Source organism: Elgaria multicarinata, chromosome 11 (genome assembly GCF_023053635.1).
Source record: "Elgaria multicarinata webbii isolate HBS135686 ecotype San Diego chromosome 11, rElgMul1.1.pri, whole genome shotgun sequence".
In the NCBI taxonomy this organism is placed as follows: domain Eukaryota; kingdom Metazoa; phylum Chordata; class Lepidosauria; order Squamata; family Anguidae; genus Elgaria; species Elgaria multicarinata.
The window spans coordinates 8375363-8395369 of NC_086181.1; the positions used below are offsets into that span (position 1 = coordinate 8375363).

The following is a 20007-nucleotide window of genomic DNA, read 5'->3' on the forward strand; positions in this document are numbered from 1 at the left end:
TATTGAAAGGGGAATTTCAGCAGGTGCCATTTGTATGCATGTAGCACCTGGTGAAATTCCCTCTTCATCACAACATTTAAAGCTGCAAGAGCTATACTACAGTAACTAGATACAAAAGACAGCAAGGCTCCTAGAGTGTTGTGATGAAGAGGGAATTTCACCAGGTGCTGTATGCATACAAATGACACCTGCTGGAATCCCCTTTTCTATGCAACTGTTAAAGATACAGGAGCCCTGTTCTCCCTTTCATATGTCACTGTATAGTGTAATATACAGTTAAGCAACCCGCTTGATTTCCTCTGTTTGCTTTACTTGCTGAGGAAATGAGGAGGATTCCGCCCCCCATGTTGGAATGTTGAGATCTATTAGTCATAGGGCACGTACTACAATATCAGAAAAAGTATAAATGATATTGCAGAGGCTAACCAATTCAACCTTATGCCAGGGGGAGTCTGCATGCCAACCTGGAGAACTTGGGTTTGAGGGATGATCTCTGCTTATTGTTGATTTGGGGGGCCCAGGAAATGCCAGCCCTGTGGGAGTTGCCAGTTTCGTGGGCTGAAGAGATGTACGAGCTTTCTTTCTATTGTTATTCTGCATCCATTTTCTATCAATAAGGTGTCGTTTCTTTCACAAGTGGTCTAGTTTCATTTTTGCAATCCCATGAATCTACTTTGACTGGGCCCTGAATAGATCAGGCCTCCAGAATAACACATCTCCTCTGTTTTGTTTTGTTTTTTTTAAAAAAAACCTACTTTGTACCATCTTATAAAACAAGCAAATCTAATTCCATCTGACAAAATATTGGAGGGTATGCATTTGGGAATACATGGCACCATCTGTGAATTGGAAGAAAAATCTCGCTTTTGGCATAGTAGATGCCCTTGCTTAATCCATAGTTTGACTTGGAAGGATTTGTTGGAAGAGGGAGATGCTGGTGTCCGCAATGACTTAGCCCCTTCGTGAATAACCTATCAAAAGAGAGGAAAATATTTCTGCATTTAAAAATATCGACAGTCACATCTTGTGTGGTCAATGACAATGGCTTAAAACACAGACAGGGGTAGCAGAAATTATGCATATCCAAGATTTCTAATATATTTCTATTATATCAGTTCATAATCAAAGGTAGTTGAATGCACAGCTTGTCTCAGTAGACTGTGCTACACACACACACACAGAGTTTGCTGTATCCAAAAATGCTTTATATTACTGAAAAAGATATCCAAACAAAGCAGGGTATGCCCATGTTTAGTGAAATCAGAGTGTGAGGACTAGGCCATGGGAAAGAGTCTGAAGTAAGTTAGGAACAAGGAACCAGGGACTGTGGGACAAGTCAGTAGTCCAGACTGGAGAACAAGTCAGGACATACTAGGAGGCAAGATCACTTTTTCTAAGTTTCCACAAATAAAAAAGAAGGAAGAGAAGGAGAAGGAGAAGGAGGAGGAGGAGGAGGAGGAGGAGGAGGAGGAAAAGAAGAAGAAGAAGAAGAAGAAGAAGAAGAAGAAGAAGAAGAAGAAGAAGAAGAAGAAGAAGAGATCAATGAATATGAACCATGATTATTCTTACCTTGCTCTCCAGACTGAGAATGGGATGAAGATGAGGAGGAAGACTGTCAATGACTATCACCTCTTTCTCCTCCAGAATTTCCTCCTTGTGAAATCCCACCAGGTGACTGTCCTCTTCCTCCACTTCCTCCTCCTCCAGAACTTCCTCCTTGTGAAATCTCACCATACTGTCCTCCTCCACTTCCTCCTCCTCCTGCTTCAGAACTTCCTCCTTGAGAAATTCCATCAGGCGATTGTTCTCCTCCACTTCTTCCTCCTCCAGAACCTCCTCCTTGAGAAATTCCACCAGGCGATTGTCCTCCACTTCCTCTTCGTCCAGAACTTTCTCCTTGTGAAATTCCACCATGTTGTCCTCCTCCACTTTCTCCCCCAGAACTTCCTTCTTGTGAAATCCCACCAGATGACTGTCCTCTTCCTCCACTTCCTCCTCCTCCTCCAGAACTTCCTCCTTGTGAAATCCCACCATACTGTCCTCCTCCACTTCCTCCTCCTCCTGCTCCAGAACTTCCTCCTTGAGAAATTCCACCAGGCGATTGTTCTCCTCCACTTCCTCTTTGTCCAGAACTTCCTCCATATGAAATCCCACCAGTTGATTGTCCTCCTCCACTTCCTCCTCCTCTTCCTCCAGAACCTTCTCCTTGAGAAATTCCACCAGGCGATTGTCCTCCTCCATTTCCTCCTCCAGAACCTCCTCCTTGTGAAATCCCACCAGATGATTGTCCTCTTCCTTCACTTCTTCTTCCTCCAGAGCCTCCTCCATATGAAGTCCCACCATATGATTGTCCTCCTCCACTTCCTCCTCCTCCTCCTCTAGAACTTCCTCCTTGTCCTCTTCCTCCTCCTGAGCTTCCCCCAAATGATCCACCTCCTCTTCCTCCATCATATCCACCTTGCTCTATGCTGGCCCTTTGATAAATAACAGAGAAAGACAGAGATGTCATTTTAGGTGGGTGAGGAAGAGATAGAGAGAAATGAACCGTATGCTTTGACAGAACCCACACATATGTATTTATATCATCATCTGTTCTTATATCATCATGCACCAATCTGCCTCTATCATTGTGGCTGATACCATTTAATATATTTAAAATGATCAGGGTGGGGGAAAACATTTTAGACAAAATGTTCTAGTTCTTATTTAGGGTTCATCTACACCAAGCAGGATATTCCACTATGAAAGCAGCATGGAAGCTGTATATAAAAGGCAGGAGCCACACTACTGCTTTATACTACTGCCATGACACATATACACCAAGCAGGATATAACACTATGAATGCGGTATGAAAGCGGTATATGGTATGTGTCATGGGCCCCAACTGTTGTCAGTGCACTTCAATACCACTCTAAAGCAATAGTGTACATCCTGCAGTGCAATACTGCAATAAAGCAGTAGTGTGGCTCCTGTCTTTTATATACCACTTTCATGCCACTTTCATAGTGGAATATCTGCTTGGTGTAGATGAGCCCTTAGTTGCAATTTTTTTAACACACTGAAGTTGGATGCAGACTAAATTATTCCCTCTTAGGTCCCATTCAAATCAATATAAATAGTTATAATTTGATTTAAACTTAGTTTGGGTCCAACTCTGTTCAGAAGACACCTTAAACCATGGCTTTAACCACAGTGATTAAGCCAGAAAGCAGGGCTGTGTTCAGAAGACATCGTAAACCATGGCTTTAACCATGGTGAATAAAGCAAAAAGCCTTATTCACCATGGTTAAAGCCATGGTTTAAGATGTCTTCTGAACACGGCCTGGCTTTCTGGCTTAACCACCATGGTTAAAGCCATGGTGTTTAAGCCAGAAAGCCAGGCAATGTTCAGAAGACACCTGAAACCACGGCTTTCACTTCAGTGAATAAAGCAAAAAAGCCTTATTCAAGCCATGGTTTAAGGTGTCTTCTGAACACAGCCTGGCTTTCTGACTTCATCGCCATGGTTTAATGTGTCTTCTGAACGGACCCAATCTTCGTTCAGGTTTCCCTCCACCCAGCTTTAGGGATGGTGCAGGTGTCTAGTTTGGGCTTGAAACTCAGGCCTTAGCTAGACCTAAGGTTTATCCTGGGATCGTCCCAGGGTCAAACCTGTTCATCTAAGTGACACACAGGAGATACAGGGGTCAGGCAGGGATGACCCCGGGATGATCCTGGGATAAACCTTAGGTCTAGCTACGGTCTCAGTGATTTCTTGCTGGCTTGGCTTCCTGGACACCAGTCCACAGATCCCCATGTTTGCCCAACTTGGCATGCGCTGAGCCAGACAAGTGCACAGCTCTTTTGCTCCCTTGCCAAGCTGCTATTTTGCATTAAAATGGCAGTTCTGCCACTCTTTTCTTCGTATAGGGCCATTTAACACAAATGGGGCTATAAAGCAGCCATTTAGGCAACACTACATTTATGGCTGCCATTTGCTTAACTGGTGGCCTTGCAAGGGAGCAGGTGGCTGCTTGCTGCAAGCCGGGCACCTGCGTCCCACCTGGCATCTTGTCACATGCAGCGAGCAAGATTGAGTGGCCGGCAGGGTGCAGTGAGCAGTGCGCAAGGCAAGCTATGGTGAGTTCGCCCACCCCTACGCAGCTTTTCCAGTTATGGATGCTGTTGAATGTAGGAAGGTGGGGTGTGGGAGGCACAGTATTTGACAGGTTGATATTTAGCATTGTTTCCATAAACGTAATTTTTTAAAAAGTTACAGTTTAAGTTCTTTTCTTTTTTTTTAAGTATCTCTCAAAGTTGAATCATAAAAGTTTCTTTAAGTTCATCCTAGTAGGCACAAAAGTTCTCAAAAGTCTCTTGTTCAAATAAGTGGTGTACTTCAGATATTCAAAAGGATCTCAGAAAGAAGTAAGGAAACCACTGTTCAGACTGGAATGCATGGAAATTAGTTGGCTAGAAGGCAGAACGTGGTGGCCTCTAGGATCAGTAAGTGGAAGGAAAGGGCATTTTTACAGGACTCTACCCCATTGAATTGGATTTGCCACTGAGAGCAAGTGTGGTCTAATGAACAGAGCTGGAGATAAAACTGGGGCTAAAACCTTGTGCCAGTTGCAATTCGTGTATCTATGAACCTATTTCAAAGGTTTGGTTTGAAGGTAAATTGAAGATAAAGGTAAATTGAAGGTAAATTATGCATAAAGATGCATAATGAAATGTACTATGGGTCTAATAATAACAGTTGCAAATTTTTGGGAAGGCATTCTCCCAGAGCAGATTTTCAAGGGCCATTAGCATTAGCACCACCACCACCATCGCCACTACTAGAAATAGCAGCTAGCATATTATTTTACTGAATGAAGGTTCGCCCCCATAATTTCTACATACGCAAGGTGCTTTCCATGCTCAAGCAACTGATGGTACTGGGAGATCTCCTGTTCCAGGCGGGTCTTGACACCAAGGAGCGTTTGATATTCCTGGTTTTGACTCATGATCTCGCATTTGATATTGGCCAGCTCGGCTTCCAGCGGCTCGATCAGGCCCGCAAACTGTTGTAACTGCACGTTGTATCCTCCTTCTGTGTTGTCCAGGTTGTTTTGTAAAGACTCGAGCTGACATTGCAAAAGAAAGTCAAAGCTTTCAAGAGTATGGCCAAACACAGGCCTAGTTTTAATAGACAAACAATACATTAATTCCCCCACTGGGGTAACTAGATGTCAGGCAGACATGCTCTCCCTGACATGCCAGTTTTCAATGTGTAGTATTTTTTTTTTTTTTTGTATTGGGCAGCATACAAGTATATAATCATTCTTGCCATGTTCTTTGGCCTTGATCTCCACTCTGGCTCAGAGGAAGACTCTGAGATGGGGGAAGCATCATCCTGTGAGCCATTGTCTGTTATCCATGGACCTTCCAGGCCAGAGGATATGGCTTTACTGGACATAAAGGGCACCCCCCCCTCCATGCAGTCATCACCACCCCCAAGCTGGAGGAACCAGATAGTTCCTCAGACAGGTGAAGCAGGCCAAGATCAGCCAGCCAGATTATAAAACCTAGAGGACCTCTGCATGTTGCTAAGACAACAGCTCTTCCTGAGTGAGTTCCAGTCAACATAGAGCTATCCAGGGTCCTAACAGGCCTGGCTTTTTCATCCTGCACTTGACGCTGCAGCATTCTTGTCCCTCTAATAAATGCACTGCATCAGATCTGCTCCCGTGGGAACCTTGAGCTGAGCCAGACGGGACATTCCTCAGTCAGCATGGCAGGCACTCAGCCCAGAAAACCATTTCCAGTTCAGGATGGCAATGTTTGGAACTGTATTGGGCAAATGGGTAGTATCACTGGAAAGTGTGAAGGGGCATTGCACCAAAAGATCCAGGTGGAGTCTAGTTGTACATAAACACGATACAGAATCGAAAACTATCACACACCACGCGAAGCTGGGTTTGCAGCTCAGTCTCCAGTGTCTGATATTCCTGAGAGAGCTCTGTCAGTTGGCTGTTCCCAGACTCAATCTCCTGGCTGCTTGAATTATTTTGCTGATGAACTTCATCAATCTGGAAAACACCAATGAGAGACCCATAAAGGAGACTGTGTACATATATGCACATTCCGTAGCGAAGCATAACACATTTCTGCGAGCATTATCCTAACATATTAAGGAAAACAGAGAAGCTACATTCTGTGTGAATTTTCATAGCTCTTACTACATTTCAGTTCTATTCGGCTAGTTGTGGTATTTTAAGTAACATTTTTCTTACCAAAACGTACTGAATGTCATTAATTTTAATCATGTAACTTGACTGCTGTTTGCCTTGCAGTAATGATAATTATATATTGCATTTCTATATTTCTAAAGCATTTTGCTAATCTTATCTCAAATCACAACTGCAACACCAGATATTGTATGGAACATGCTTTGAACCACGTAGGGCCGTGAAAACAAGTTCAGGGGCTTCTGAGGCTGATGAGTTTGGGGGCGGGCAAGTAATTGGTAAAAATAGAAGATATTATTTTTCAAATTTAGGCAGGTGCTCAGTATGCTAAGGGCATGTCTATGCTACAAACGTATGCCAATTTAATTAAATTCCCAAAGCATCTTGGGAACTGTAATTTGGTGAGGGCACTGAAAGGGCACGGCATTCCTTGAGGTTTGCCAAAGGGAGAGAATGACTATGAAGCCAGTCTTTGACTGTGGTAGAAACTGATCCTGTTTTCTTCTCTTCTTGCAGAGAGCTACCCATAGATAGTGAAGCACACACTAGTAGTCAGGTATTTTCCCTTGTTGTGCCATTTTGGAGAGACTGCCAGTAACTTAAATTTCTTTTTTTTTTTAAAGCAACTTTCAGCTTTTGACACTGTCACTGCATTCCCAGGGTAACTCACCTTGGCGTCATACCATTGTTCAACCTCCCTACGGTTTTTCTCAATGATCTCTTCGTATTCATGTCTCAGGTTATCCAGGGTCTTTTTCAGATCCTGGCCAGGATTAGAATTGACCTCAACAGTGACATCCCCACCAGACTGGTGCTGCAAATCCTTCTTTACCTGTAGGCCGAAACAAAATAGAACAAAATAAAAAGAGTGAGCAGAGCACCTATCGAGACCATCGAATGCACACACTGGCCATGCCAGTCCCTGGCTCTAGTTATGTGCAGAGCAAAGAAAGTGTTAATGGGCAAGTGCTCTCATGAGGATGTGGGTGGGGAATGTGCATTAGAATGCATATTGAAAAGCGCATCCCACTCAAAGCAACACAGTGTAGTCAGACCTCATCATTACTTGAGTACACACATGGCGACGCATTTGAATGTGCAGCCAATTTATGTCTGTGCCCCAAGCATGTAAGGGAGGTGTGCACATAAATCTGCTGATACACGTGGATCTCTTTAACTGGATCAAGAGATGATCTCAAACAGTCCTCCTGATTTCGTCATTATGATCTCCTTCTCTGGAACTAATCTCAAAAACTAGGGTGCTCACTAGGGATGCTTGAGGAATTGGATCTCTGCAAATTCCCATCTATCTGATCTCCATGTCCTGAACTAATGTGCAGCTCAGGACGTACTTATCAGCTGGATTTCACACTTCTCAAATTTTTCATCAGAATTCTTGGTTTGAAAAATGTTTCAAAATACATTTTAAAACTTACGTTGAGAGAAAATAGTATTTCCATACATATTTCTATGTGAATTTTCATACAGATTGGAAATGGACTGATTTATCCCTGCCTTGCGGTTGCCTTTATTTTCTGGCAAAGCTCCTGTGCAATTTACCAGTTCCACAACACATGCTGAGATTTAACAGGTGCAGCATTTCCCAGCACAGAGATGCAGTGTTGAATACCTGCCTGCACAGTCATGTGAAAGGCCAGGAGTCCTCCCAGGAAAAAAGGGGGACTAGCCTCACCCCAATACCTTCCTTTATAATGTCGTAAAATGCTAGTGGCAGATCACAAAGCCAGATATAAGTATAGCGATAAATTCCACATGGAGGAAACAGAGTTCCCCAAACATCTACAGGTCTCCAGGCCACAAAGGGTTAAATTAAAAGGCATGAGGGCTCCTTGATGAAGTGTATTTTTGAGGCCTAAAGCTCTGCATACAGATTTCAACAGTGGACCTTTCTCCCACCTTTCCTCCATCCAGTCTAAACTGTGCCATCTTTCAGCAGCAATATTGGCCTTAGCTAGACCAAAGGATTATCCCAGGCAAATGGAGGGGTCGTCCTTGCCTGCTCCCGCGATCCCCTGTGTGTCATTTGGATGCACAGGGATGATCCTGGGACAATCCCGGAATATAGGCCTGGTCTAGCCATGGCCATTGATTCAGTACCAAGATTTGAAAACTTTGCCCAGTTTGCAACAATGCGAGAGCCACTGCATCCTTTATTCCCATATCGAGTGAAAAAGAAAAATGATTGCTACATTTTGGAATTACACAGAAATATTGGAAAACCCCAATGCAGTGAGAAAGGTTGGGTTGGATCCAGATTTAAGCTGGATCAACTGTCCTGGTGGAAGTGGATTTCCCCCTCTCCTTCCCATGGCAGCCCCTTCAACCCCCTGAAAATGCTACACTGAGAGTCCGGAGATCCCGCTGAATGGGGTGAGTTGTGGTGGGCAGAGGAGGGGGACAGGCCTTCTATGAGTGGAGCCCTTCCTCTCACAGAAGGCAGTTCCTAGATCCAACCCTTAGATCCTACTTGAATTTTAACATGCTTATCTAAAAGGCAAAAGGGAGGGGGGAACTTACTTCATCATGGTTCTTTATAAGATGCGTCAGCTCCTCTTGGAGGGTCTCGTATTGCATCTCCAGATCGGATTTCTCGAAGGTCAGCTTATCCAAAAGAGGACGCAAGCCTTGAAGATCAGCCTCTTCAGTTTGGTGCAGACCACGTTCAGTCTCGTATCTAATCCACAAGAGAAGATGTCAAAGCTGTGAGTTCTAAAGGCCACAAGTGGGCCATCTGCAGTGAACCGTTTAGTGTGCAGCAAAACCCTTTGGCCACCAATAGTATGAGGTTTTGCAGTGGGGATGGGTGGGGACTGAATAATTATATATTTTGTGTTCTTTACATTGCCCTTAACAGCTTTTCGTTTTCATTTGTAATGAAATCAACTCCCTATTTCCTAGGGATATTTTTATAATTTCTTTCCCCCCTCCTCCACTTTGGAGAATCTGCAAATTTTGCTGACACCCTAAATAAATGAATAGATTTGCAAAGAAATGTCCAACTTAACATGCAAGCTATGAACTTCTGAGAGAGAGAGAGAGAGAGAGAGAGAGAGAGAGAGAGAGAGAGAGAGAGAGAAAGAAGAAAATCTGTCTTCTCCTGTTCCTTATTAAGTGACTTTTGAAGTCAAAGTCCTTCAAAATGGTCTGTCTCAGTATAAGGCACCTTCCCGTGATCCTAATGTGTCTTCTCTTTGAAGGGATGCTCAGTCCAAGCCTGGTTTAAAGATCAAGAACCCCAGAGAAGGGAGAGCCACAGGGGCTTTGAAGTTGCCCATCAGCATTGAGAGACTGAGCAGCAGGCACACAGGTCACCGCCTTCCCCCTAGGGTGAGATGGATCCCATTTCTATTTAAATGATAGTAATTATTTCTAAATTTGCATCTATATATAGACCAGTTAGCAAATGTATGCAGACCTGTGTCATCTTTTGTGTACAGACCATGCACATCTTGCCTCTGAAGTCCATAGACAGAGAAGCTAGAGGTTGTCTGTTGTTAAAACTGTAGCCCACCTTATTTTTGTCAGAGGGGTTTTGTCTCTGCGGGGGTGGGGTGGGTCTCAGTAGAGGGGGAGGTGAAAGAGGGGAGCAAGAGAAAACGGAGCAAAGTGTCCCCCTCACCCTCCCCAGGAACAAGATACAAAACTATGGATTCTGGAAGGAGATGGGGCCTTGTAAAGCATTCTTTTGTGCTGACTTGATTGCCATGGAACTAGGCCCTCCCTTTCCCAATTTTCCTTCATCTCCCCCTCTGGTTACTCCTTAGTCTTCAGTCACATGAAAGAGGAGAACAATAATCAGAAGAGGGGGAACCAATATAAAATGAGTTTACTTTATCTTGAAATCCTCAGCGGCCATCCTGGTGTTATCCACTTCCAGCATGATCTTGTTACTATCTGTCGTCTCAGAAATCAGCTGCAAGATAGGAAAGTGCTCTTGGTTATTCAATATTCATTTATTTATATTAATTTTATTGCATTTATATCCTGCCTTTTTTTTTCCTCCAAAGAACCCAAATTGGCATACATAATCCTCCTCCTCTCCATTTTATCCTCACGGCAACAACCCTGTGAGGTAGGTTGGGCTGAGAGTCTGTGACTGAGCTTCATGGCTGAATGGGGACTAGAACCCGGATCTCCAGATACCTAGTCCAACTCTCTAACTATGGCCTTTGCTAGACAAGGGTTTAGCCTGGGCTGATACCCGGGCTCACCCCTGTGCGTCCAGATGACGGACAGGGGATCCCGGGGTGAGCCCGGGGTCAACCCTCCCTTAGCCCATGAAAACGGGCACCACTTTTGACCTGGTATTTCTGCAGCCCCGGGCTGAGCCCGGGCCTGCGGAAGGTCTAGCCCGTTCCGCAGCTTTTCCCGGCTACACAGCTTACTCGCGAGTAGCCGGGAGAAGCTGCGTTGTGCCCATCGGGCCGGGGGGGGGGGGGAAATCGCGGTGGAGAGAGATCAGGGCCAGGGGGGAAGAGCGGAGCCAGGGTGGGGAGATCACAGCCGGGGGAGAGGGAGATCGCGGCTGGAGGGGGAGGGAGATTGGGGGCGGGGGGGGGAGCGGGGAAACTTTTTTTTTTTAAAGAACTTACCTGAGCGCTCCTGCACTCCTTTGCTCCTGTCCCTTTAAAACATGTGGCTATCACCAATCCACATCTCTCCCCCACATTTCATAGTAACATCAAATGGAGGCAGACATGTGACATGGCATCATAATGTCCAGAGCTTTCCTGCTACCCGCCACATGGCAACCAACACCATGGGGTGAGCAGATGCTGAACACAATGACTTTATGTCATGCAACTGATTCAATTAGACAAGGGGGGGGGGGCTACAACAAAATGTTGCAGTATATCCTCACCCCCAACCCCCAAAAGGAGAGTGCTCCTATTCAAGGTTCGCACCAGACCACCATGTCTCCCCCTAGGTACTGTAGCTTTGTAGGGCCTTAAGCAAACCAATTCACTCTCTTCCCTCTCCACCTCTTTCTTCCATTTTCTCCCCAGCTGCCAACTGACACTCAACATTTCTTTGCACCTGCTCATTGAGCTTGGATAGCAGCAGAGAGGTGTGTGTGTGTGTGTATTACCCCATTCTGACTTTTTAAAAAGGTTTGCTTGTATTTCTGCAAATCACAGAATTCCTCTGAGGAAGACTGCTGCCTTCTCGGTCTCCAGTCTACATTAGATGTGGGGATATAAGAATACTGGTGCAGGGAAGGGGGCAGCAGTAGACGTCAGGAGGTTTTCCTCCTGAGCACCCTGGCTGTCCTCTTTTTAAGGACAATACTTTTTGTGCCACCAGTATTGAAGTAAGATTCAACTGGCAGCCTAGCCAGCTTCTCTATGTAGAATGGGAATGGGACCACTTCCTTGTCCTTTGCCTCAGGCAGCAGAAAGTCTTGAGCTGGCCCTGGCCATTTGTTCTTGTTTAGTCTTCCCCTTCCAGAGACAGTGGCCTCATCTACAGCAAGCAGGATATTCCACTATGAAAGCAGTATGAAAGTGGTATATATGAGGTAGCAGCCACACTACTGCTTTACAGCGGTATTGAACTACACCAGCCTTCCTCAACCTGGGGCGCTCCAGATGTGTTGGACTACAACTCCCAGAATGCCCCAGCCAGCTGGCTGGGGCATTCTGGGAGATGCAGTCCAACATATCTGGAGCGCCCCAGGTTGAGGAAGGCTGAACTACACTGACAACAGGGTCCCTTGACACATCCCATATACCGCTTTCATACCGCTATATCCTGCTTGGTATAGATGAGGCTAGTTTCACATGCCAGTTGGAAAATGGTTTTAATTACATTTTTTTTATTTGTATTTTATTATTGTTAGTCACCTTGAGCCTATTTTAAGTGGAAAGGTGGGATGGAAATTTAAGAAGAAAAGACATAAATTGTTTTGTTATGTATCGGTAAAGTAATTAATGCAGTTTTATAGTGTTGGATCCAGAATAAATTATCTAAACATAGTTCCTACTGAAATCAACGGGAATGAAGCTATGAATAACTTATCCCATTGATTTCAGTAAGGCCTAAATTCAATCACCTTAGCCTGAACCCAACGCATAATCTGCAGGTAAAAATTAAACATTTACAGCTGAAATATTCATTGCCTTCTGAGAAAGAGACCAAAAGAGGAGACCTTAAAAACGCTTCCACTGGAATGTCCCACTTTCAATCAGTGAACATTGTGGCAGGGGAGGGCAATCTTTCCAGAGTGTAAAACCCCTGATAGATGAGATTAGATGATGGGCAGGTGACCATGGAACAAGCTTCACTATCCATTCACCTTTTACCATAATCCCCATTTCACAGCTTCTGAGAATCTATCACCTGATGCTGCACATGCTACCTTCTTAATCAGAGGCCCAAAGAGAAGAGGTGAAACAAAGAGGTCAAACAAAGAGGTGAAACAAATAGAGACCAATGATATACTACCTCATTGATGAGCTTGTCAATATCATCATAGTAATGGCTGTATTCCTTCGGTTCAGTACTCTGTTCATGCTTCTGGTACAACTCTCTAATTAAGGACTCTAGATGATTGTTTTCTTCCTCCAAGCTTCGCACCTTGTCCAGGTAAGAGGCCAAGCGATCATTGAGGCTCTGCATGATGCTCTTCTCATTGTTGGAGAGGAATCCAGCATCATCACTGCTGAAACCAACCCCTCCAAAGCCACCGCCTAAGCTGCCTCCTCCATAGCTACCACCAAAACCAGCCCCTCCAAAGCCACCACCCAAGCTGCCACCTCTAGCGCCACCACCAAAACCAGCCCCTCCAAAGCCACCACCATAGCTACTGCCACCACTAAATCCTCCTGATATACTATGGCATATTCCCCCTCCAGGTCTTCCTCCAGAATAACTTCCACCGAAAAATCCTTGGCTGCTTCTCGCAGTGGAGGTGTTTCTTCTAGAGATGGAAGAAGACCCACCACTGGTACTAGTGTTGTGTCCATGATGCCCATCATCTCCATTTCCATTGCCACCACTGCTTCCACCACCACCACCACCACCACCATCACCACCACCACTAGAAACACTTTGCGAGCTCTGCTTGAAGCTATCGCTGCTGCTCATGGTGACAGCTGTGTCCTAAAAACTGAATGTTGGGTGCAGAGAAGATTATGGGATCACATCTACACTTACTTCTCCACAGTGATCTGTATTTATACCTTCTATCCTGGGTGTTTCTCCATCCCATGTGGGTTTGCCTGGGTTTATTTGGCAATGCCAAGAATGATTTGTCAAAAGGAATTAGAATCATTATTATATTTTAACTATTCAAGATAACCAAGCTCATTGTTGTTTTGTCTGGGGGTGTTCCTCTCCATGTGTGTGTATGTGTTTGTTCAAAAGAGCAGCTGTCTTCACCTGGGTGGTTTTCTGTTTCGTTTTGATCACTTCTGTGATCTAATCTACCAGAACTTGTGTCTCCTGCATGTTCAGCACTGCAATAAAGTTGATATTGCAACAAGGATTACATGCTTTTGTTAGTATCACTGAGAAGAAATACTATTGCATACAGCCTGTTTTATCCAGATCCATGGCTTTTTAACTACAGACAACTCCTAGAGAGGTGCTTGGAAGCTGAAATGGAGGGGTCATAAAATTGTACAAGGGCAGTAACAGAAGATGAAATGCATGTCAAACTTATAAACGTTCATTTGCAAGCTGTATTCTGGGGGGAAACTGTGGTGAGAAAATCAGTAATGTTTGACAAGCTTTCTTCAAAGACAGTTTGGCCACCACTCCTAATCTGCCCCTGCAATGCATAACTGCTGAGTGTGTTCTGCACACTCTCTGTTCATACAGGGGGAGGATATGATTCATAATCCTTGCCGACACTCATCCACATAAATTGACTCTGGCCAATGGCTGACTTGCTGGGTGGTGGAAGTTGTATAGATTCAGAGACCACCATGTTGGTGAAGGCTACCCTAGAACATGCCCCAGAAATTTCAACAAAGATTTCAGAACAAAAACACAAAGACCCAGTTCACACTAATGGCATCAAACCATGGGTTAATTCACTTAGGTTAACTTTTGGTAGCTTAACACACACACTATCCATGTCATGCAGCAACCTACAATCGGGATGGTTGGAAGTTGCACATTAAAATCAGAAGCGGCTCGTGCGCAGCATGCAACTCAGCAAATTGCAGGTTAATTAACCTGCAATTTAACATCATTGCATGCAAATTGGACCAAAAATTCTTCGGTTGACAAGTCAATGCAGAAATGGTTTCATGAAAGTGCAATTTTCTTCTAAACCACTCATCTACAATAATCTGGGTAATAAACTTTCAATCCAAGTCGATTGAAAGGTTATGTATTTCACCTTCCACCTTTCCTCATGTTTGGTTATTTATGTGTTATATTATACTCCACTTTTCAGGCAAGAGTTGCTCCCAGAGTGACTTACAAATCAAATTCACTAGGATAAGTAAATATGATAAGTAAATATGATTTACTTATCATATTTACTTATATGATAAGTAAATGGGTGTGTTTCTATGTATGCAGGAGAGATGAGGAGAGGTGGTATAGTTTACATATACTCAAATATTCAGTATCGAATATTTGAATACTCAAATATTCAGTATCGTCCTGCCTGTTGTGAATGCTTGCTGCACTGGGTTCTAGTTGGGTGGCCTGTTCCATGTTGCTGGGGCCATGGTGGGAAAAAGGGCTACTTTAAAGCAACTTTCTTGATATATGCTATGTTGAAAGAGGGAACCCACATGGATTTCTTAGGAAGGAGGAGTCTCAATTTCTCCTCTCATGATTACTTCTCAGGAGTTCACATAGATGTCTGGCATTTGTTTTCACAAGGATGCCTTCATGGGAATCTTTCCAAACACACACACACACAGGTACAGTGGCAGCACTAGAAAAAAAAATTGAGGGGGGCACTGCAGGGGCAAAGTATATTTCTAGGTGGGTGGGCTGTGCCCCACATGTTAAAGTCTCTGAAGAAAGATAATGGTATATCTCACACTATAACTGCCATCTTGACCAAATATTTCGAAATACATCAGATATTGATTTAGATTTTTTTTTTAATATAGCATGTATTAGCTAAATTCAAATTGCAGTAAGGAAAAAAGGCTTTCAAACAAGGTAGTTAGTACATAAGCATTTCCTTGACATACAGGTGAAAGAGACAGAACACTTTCCATAGAAAACAGTTGCTTTTCAACTAGTGCAGGTAGAACCAGGAAGGTAGACTCTCAGGCCTTAGCTAGACCTACCGTAAAGTCTGAGGGAGAGGAGGGGAGACCTCACGTTGTGAATAATGCAAGATCTCGCCCTCGTTTACACGTAAGAAGAGAGGCGTTGCACCTGCCATTTTTTATTTTTAAAGGGCCGGCAGCGCACAAGCGCTCAAGCGACTCAAGGTAAGGTGTGTGTTTTTTTAAAAAATTGATTTCCCTGCTCCCCCCACCTTAGCCCTGATGGGTGCAGCACAGTGAGTAATTGCGTGGAGCGGAGTCAAGCCATGGAAATGGGCCACACGTTCCACGGTCTCGGGCTCAGCACGAGACCGTGGAAAAAGTGGAGCCAAAGGGTAGGGCTGTATCCCAGGGCAAGGGAGAGAGGGTCCCTCCCTGATCCTGGGATCCCCTGTGCATCATCTGGATGCACAGGGATGATCCCAGGTATCACCCCGGGATATAGCCTGGTCTAGCTAAGGCCTTAGTGTAAGAAAAGTAAGAGCAAACTGTGGGCCCTGTACACCTAGGAAACCCAGTGTTGTATATCTGAATTATAGCCATCGCCGGCTGATTAGATTGTCACTCACTGAAAGGAAATAGAGAAGCATGTAGGTCTAAAGAAGCTGAATGCGCCGATTCTTATGCACGCCTGCAAAACAATTGACAACAGTTTCAAGGTCCAGGGCTTGTGACAGTTTCTTTTCAATTGCCAGCAGAGCAATATTACTGAGACGTTCATCACCCATACTGCTCCTCAGATATGTCTTAATTTGCCGCAGAGATGAAAATGTTTGTTCACATCCAGCACGTGTTGGAGGTATCGTAATGGCTATGGCACACAGTCTGTGGAGTTCACTGAAAGATAGTTTCAGTTCTTCCAGAAGAGTAAGCACTTGGTTCACTCTGTCAGTTTTTATTTGTCTTTCTCGTTCACACCGCTCTAGAACTTTGGGGGAAGTCTGAGTTCTGCTTCCAATCCACCCATGTCACTGCTATAATGACTTGCAAATGATCTGAGTTTTTCTGGACCAAGGAAGTAACAGCACTTGGGATTGAAAGCGCTAACCTCATTCAAAACATTGCAATTGTCTGTAAATCTTCTCTGAAGTTCACTAATAGTGGGATCAACAACAGGAAGGTACACTTTAATTCTAAAAACATGGTCAGTTTTTGGATCAATACTTTCCGCTGTTTTTAATTCAGTAACATAGTTTTGAAATTGTTTTGGAACACAGCGCATTCTCTTTTCTTTATTTTGAATTTTGATCGAATTTTCTTCTGCAAACATCTTCACAACTGCCATAATTTTATGGAAATTTTCCTCCTGACCTCTGAGATCTTGCAATTTATCAATCTGAGAATTAACAAGGGCACATGCTTGAGCCACATCACAATCCAGTTTTTGCCAATAATCTGATACCTCCTTTAGTTCAAGAAGCACTTCACTAAAAAGATTCAGGCAAAACACAAAACCAAAATCTATTTGATTTAGAATGCCACTAGCCTCTACACTTCAGAATTTGATTCATTGCTGATTATATTCAGAAGCAATAGAATTACAGGAAGTGTTGACTTAACAGCTAGACACGATGCAATCTGACACACCCAGCAAGTGTCTGACAATCTTTTTAATTCAATACTTCTATTCCTTGTTTGTCTTTGCAATTCAATCAAACATGGATGCACATAAGAGGATACAAATATGTCCAGTTGTTGAAGAAGATTAAAGAAGTTTGCAACAACATCAATATTTCTACATACATCAACTATAATTAAGTTCAGCCTGTGGTTGAAACAATGAACATAGATGGCTTGTGGCACCTCTTTTAGCAGTGTCTGCACCCCATTTAGTTTTCCAGTCATTACACTGGCACCATCATATGTTTGCGCTATGCAGTTCTTGATATCTATGCCACAACATGCTAAGATTTCCTTTATATAACTCAGTAGTGAAGGAGCGTTCAGTGAATGGCATGGATGGAAACCCACAAAACGTTCATATATTTTGCCATTGTAGCAATAACAGAGAACTACTGACATTTGTTCCTGCTTACGTATGCCCTTAGTTTCCTCAGCAATTAATGCAAAGAAGCCAGCTTCCTTCACTTCATGAGAAATTGACTCTATAACCATTCTGCTCATAATGCTTAACAATTCATCTTGAATGCAATGATGTGTGTACTTTGCATTGCGAGGAAGAGCATCTATTTTAGACTGGATTCTGGGCTTGTGTTTTGCAACTAAATACAAGAGTTCTAGAACATTTCCCCTGTTATCACTTGCCTCACTTTCCCAATGTCCATGCTGAGCAATTTTTTGTACAGCAGTGAGCAAAAGGATTTCTGCTCCAGTGGCTATATAATGCCTCTTTTCTTTGTTAAGTTCTTTATGAGCATCATTAATTGCACTAAAACTGAGCCTCCTTTGGATTTCTGTGTTTGTTTGTAACTCTCCCATGCCACCATACAGACTTTGTGAACGGCACGTCTGTTATGCAGCTTCAATCCTGAATCATTCACAGTAGCTTTTTTCTAGTTGTTGTACCCTTTACGAGTAAATGGATTTTCAGGATCTTTTCCAGAGAAATGGCAACAAGCAAAGCAAAACACAGCATTTTGTATTACACTGTATCCTAATCAAGAGTGGCATTTGTACCATGCTGGGTTGAAATGTCTCCACGACGATTGGCCATATTTTGTTGATGGACAACTTTTTAGTGCTGGGTGAATTGGACTTTCTTCTTGAGACTGTGCAATGTCACTTGGGCCATAGCTTGTGACCGTAGCTAGACCTAAGGTTTATCCCAGGATCATCCCGGGTTCGTCCCTGCCTGAGTGCTGGATGCCCTGTGTGGCACTTAGATGAACAGGTTTGACCCCAGGACAATCCTGGGATAAACCTTAGGTCTAGCTATGGCCTTGGACCAGATAACTTTTTTTTTTTTTTACAAAGGGAGACATTAACTCCCTAAACAAGCACCTGGCAACTCTGAAACACTTTCGTCTTCAGAATTATCTATTTCAGAAAAATCAGACTCACTACTAGGGGTGTGCACAGACCCCCCGCTCCGCTTCACTTGCAGATCCGCCATTTTCCGGATCGGGCCGCTCCGCCCCGCCCCCGCTCCGCCCACTTCCGCTCCGCTCCGCCCGGAGCTCCGGATCCGGATCCGGAGCTCCGTTTCCCCCCCCCCATAGGCTTGCATTGAAAGCTAAAAAATTATACAACTTTTTTTCTGTTCAAGTTAGAAACCTCATGTTTGGCACCATGACACCTCATGGGGATATACACACGCATGCCAAGTTTCAAAGCAATCCCATCATCCCCTGATTTTTGGCGAATTTTTGAAAATCGGGCACCCCACACACAACATCCCTGCGAGGTGGGCAGGGGAGGAGGGAGGGAAGGCAGGCAGGCATGCAGCTGGCATTTCTGGGGGCATAAGGAAGTGAGCCAAGGATAAGCCAGTAATGCATATAAAATGGAATAAATCAATCAATAAACAAAGGAGGGGTGGAATTAAAAGCAGCAGTGTTGCTCAATAAACAACAAGAAGAACTTTTTTTAAAAGGCTATATCTGTCTTTTACCAGCAATAGGGGGACGTGCCCGGGGGAGGGGGAAGTAGCTGCCAGTTCAAGACACTGACAGCCACAGCTCTGAGAAGAAGTAAAACGCTCACTTCGACTCAGAACAGGCATTGCTCCACCACTGAAAAGTGACCATTCACTTCAACTCATGATAGGCATTGCTCCACCGTTTTACTCTCTTTGGAAGGCTCTAATGGCCTTCCAGTGCAGGAGAGAGTGGGGGCACGTCCACGATGAGATGCCCTAGGGGAGCTCATCCCCTTGCACCACATCGATTCAGTTGTTCACCAAGGTTAGGGTGGGGAGCAGTGCTGTGTTTCTATCTCTTATTCTTGGCTTAGTATATGATTTCAGGTTGTGTTTGTGCATTTGGTGGGGCTACTGTGTTAAAAAACACGGGGAAAAGCCCGTTCAGATGAAGAAAGAGAAGTTTCCCAGAATCCCAAGTTACCTGTTTTGCCTATGCCCTCCTCCAACTTTGGGATCATCATGACCGGGAGCTGACTCTGCCCCTCAGCCCTTTGAAAAAGGTATTTTTCCCGCCGATTTTTTAAAAACGTCTAGCCCGCGACCCGTACGATGCAGAAAGTTGAGAGTGGTCTCAAAATGACCCCCATCCACGACTCTCTGTGCACAAGAACGCAGTTTGAGCCGCGCGGTTGACCCGATTTTCACAAAAATATAGCCCGCGACCCGTACGATGCAGAAAGTTGAGAGTGGTCTCAAAATGACCCTCATCCACGACTCTCTGTGCACAAGAATTTCCAGAACGATAGCTTAAACCCCCCCCCCCAGTTATCCCCGATTCTTTCCCTCAATGCAATCCTATGGGCGAAAAGCCGAAAATGCAGTTTGAGCCGCGCGGTTGACCCGATTTTCAAAAAAATATAGCCCGCGACCCAGACAACGCAGAGAGGTGAGAGTGGTCTCAAAATGACCCCCATCCACGACTCTCTGTGC

At 44.2% G+C, this 20007-nt stretch overlaps 1 protein-coding gene across 1 annotated transcript; it reads right to left on the reverse strand.

Moving 5' to 3' along the window:
- Positions 1-841: 841 nt before the first annotated feature.
- On the reverse strand, positions 842-13320 carry LOC134406588 (keratin, type I cytoskeletal 10-like). The gene is made up of 10 exons (XM_063138088.1): positions 12679-13320; positions 10065-10147; positions 8752-8908; positions 6884-7045; positions 5929-6054; positions 4886-5109; positions 2257-2474; positions 1855-2199; positions 1570-1761; positions 842-971 (listed from the first exon to the last, which is right to left on the reverse strand). Exons 1-9 carry the CDS (start codon positions 13318-13320, stop codon positions 1616-1618), a joined length of 2103 nt encoding a protein of 700 aa, XP_062994158.1. The 3' UTR covers positions 842-971; positions 1570-1615.
- Between the last annotated feature and the right edge of the window lie 6687 nt (positions 13321-20007).

Bases quoted from the DNA above. Each gene is read 5' to 3' on its own strand.
- LOC134406588 (XM_063138088.1), bottom strand. From the start codon at position 13,320: ATGAGCAGCAGCGATAGCTTCAAGCAGAGCTCGCAAAGTGTTTCTAGT. The intron at 8,909-10,064 runs GTAAACTCATTT...CTTGTGGATTAG, and splicing joins GCTGAGGATTTCAAGATAAA to ATACGAGACTGAACGTGGTC. The intron at 6,055-6,883 runs GTGAGTTACCCT...GGTGTTTTCCAG, and splicing joins AACAATGGTATGACGCCAAG to ATTGATGAAGTTCATCAGCA.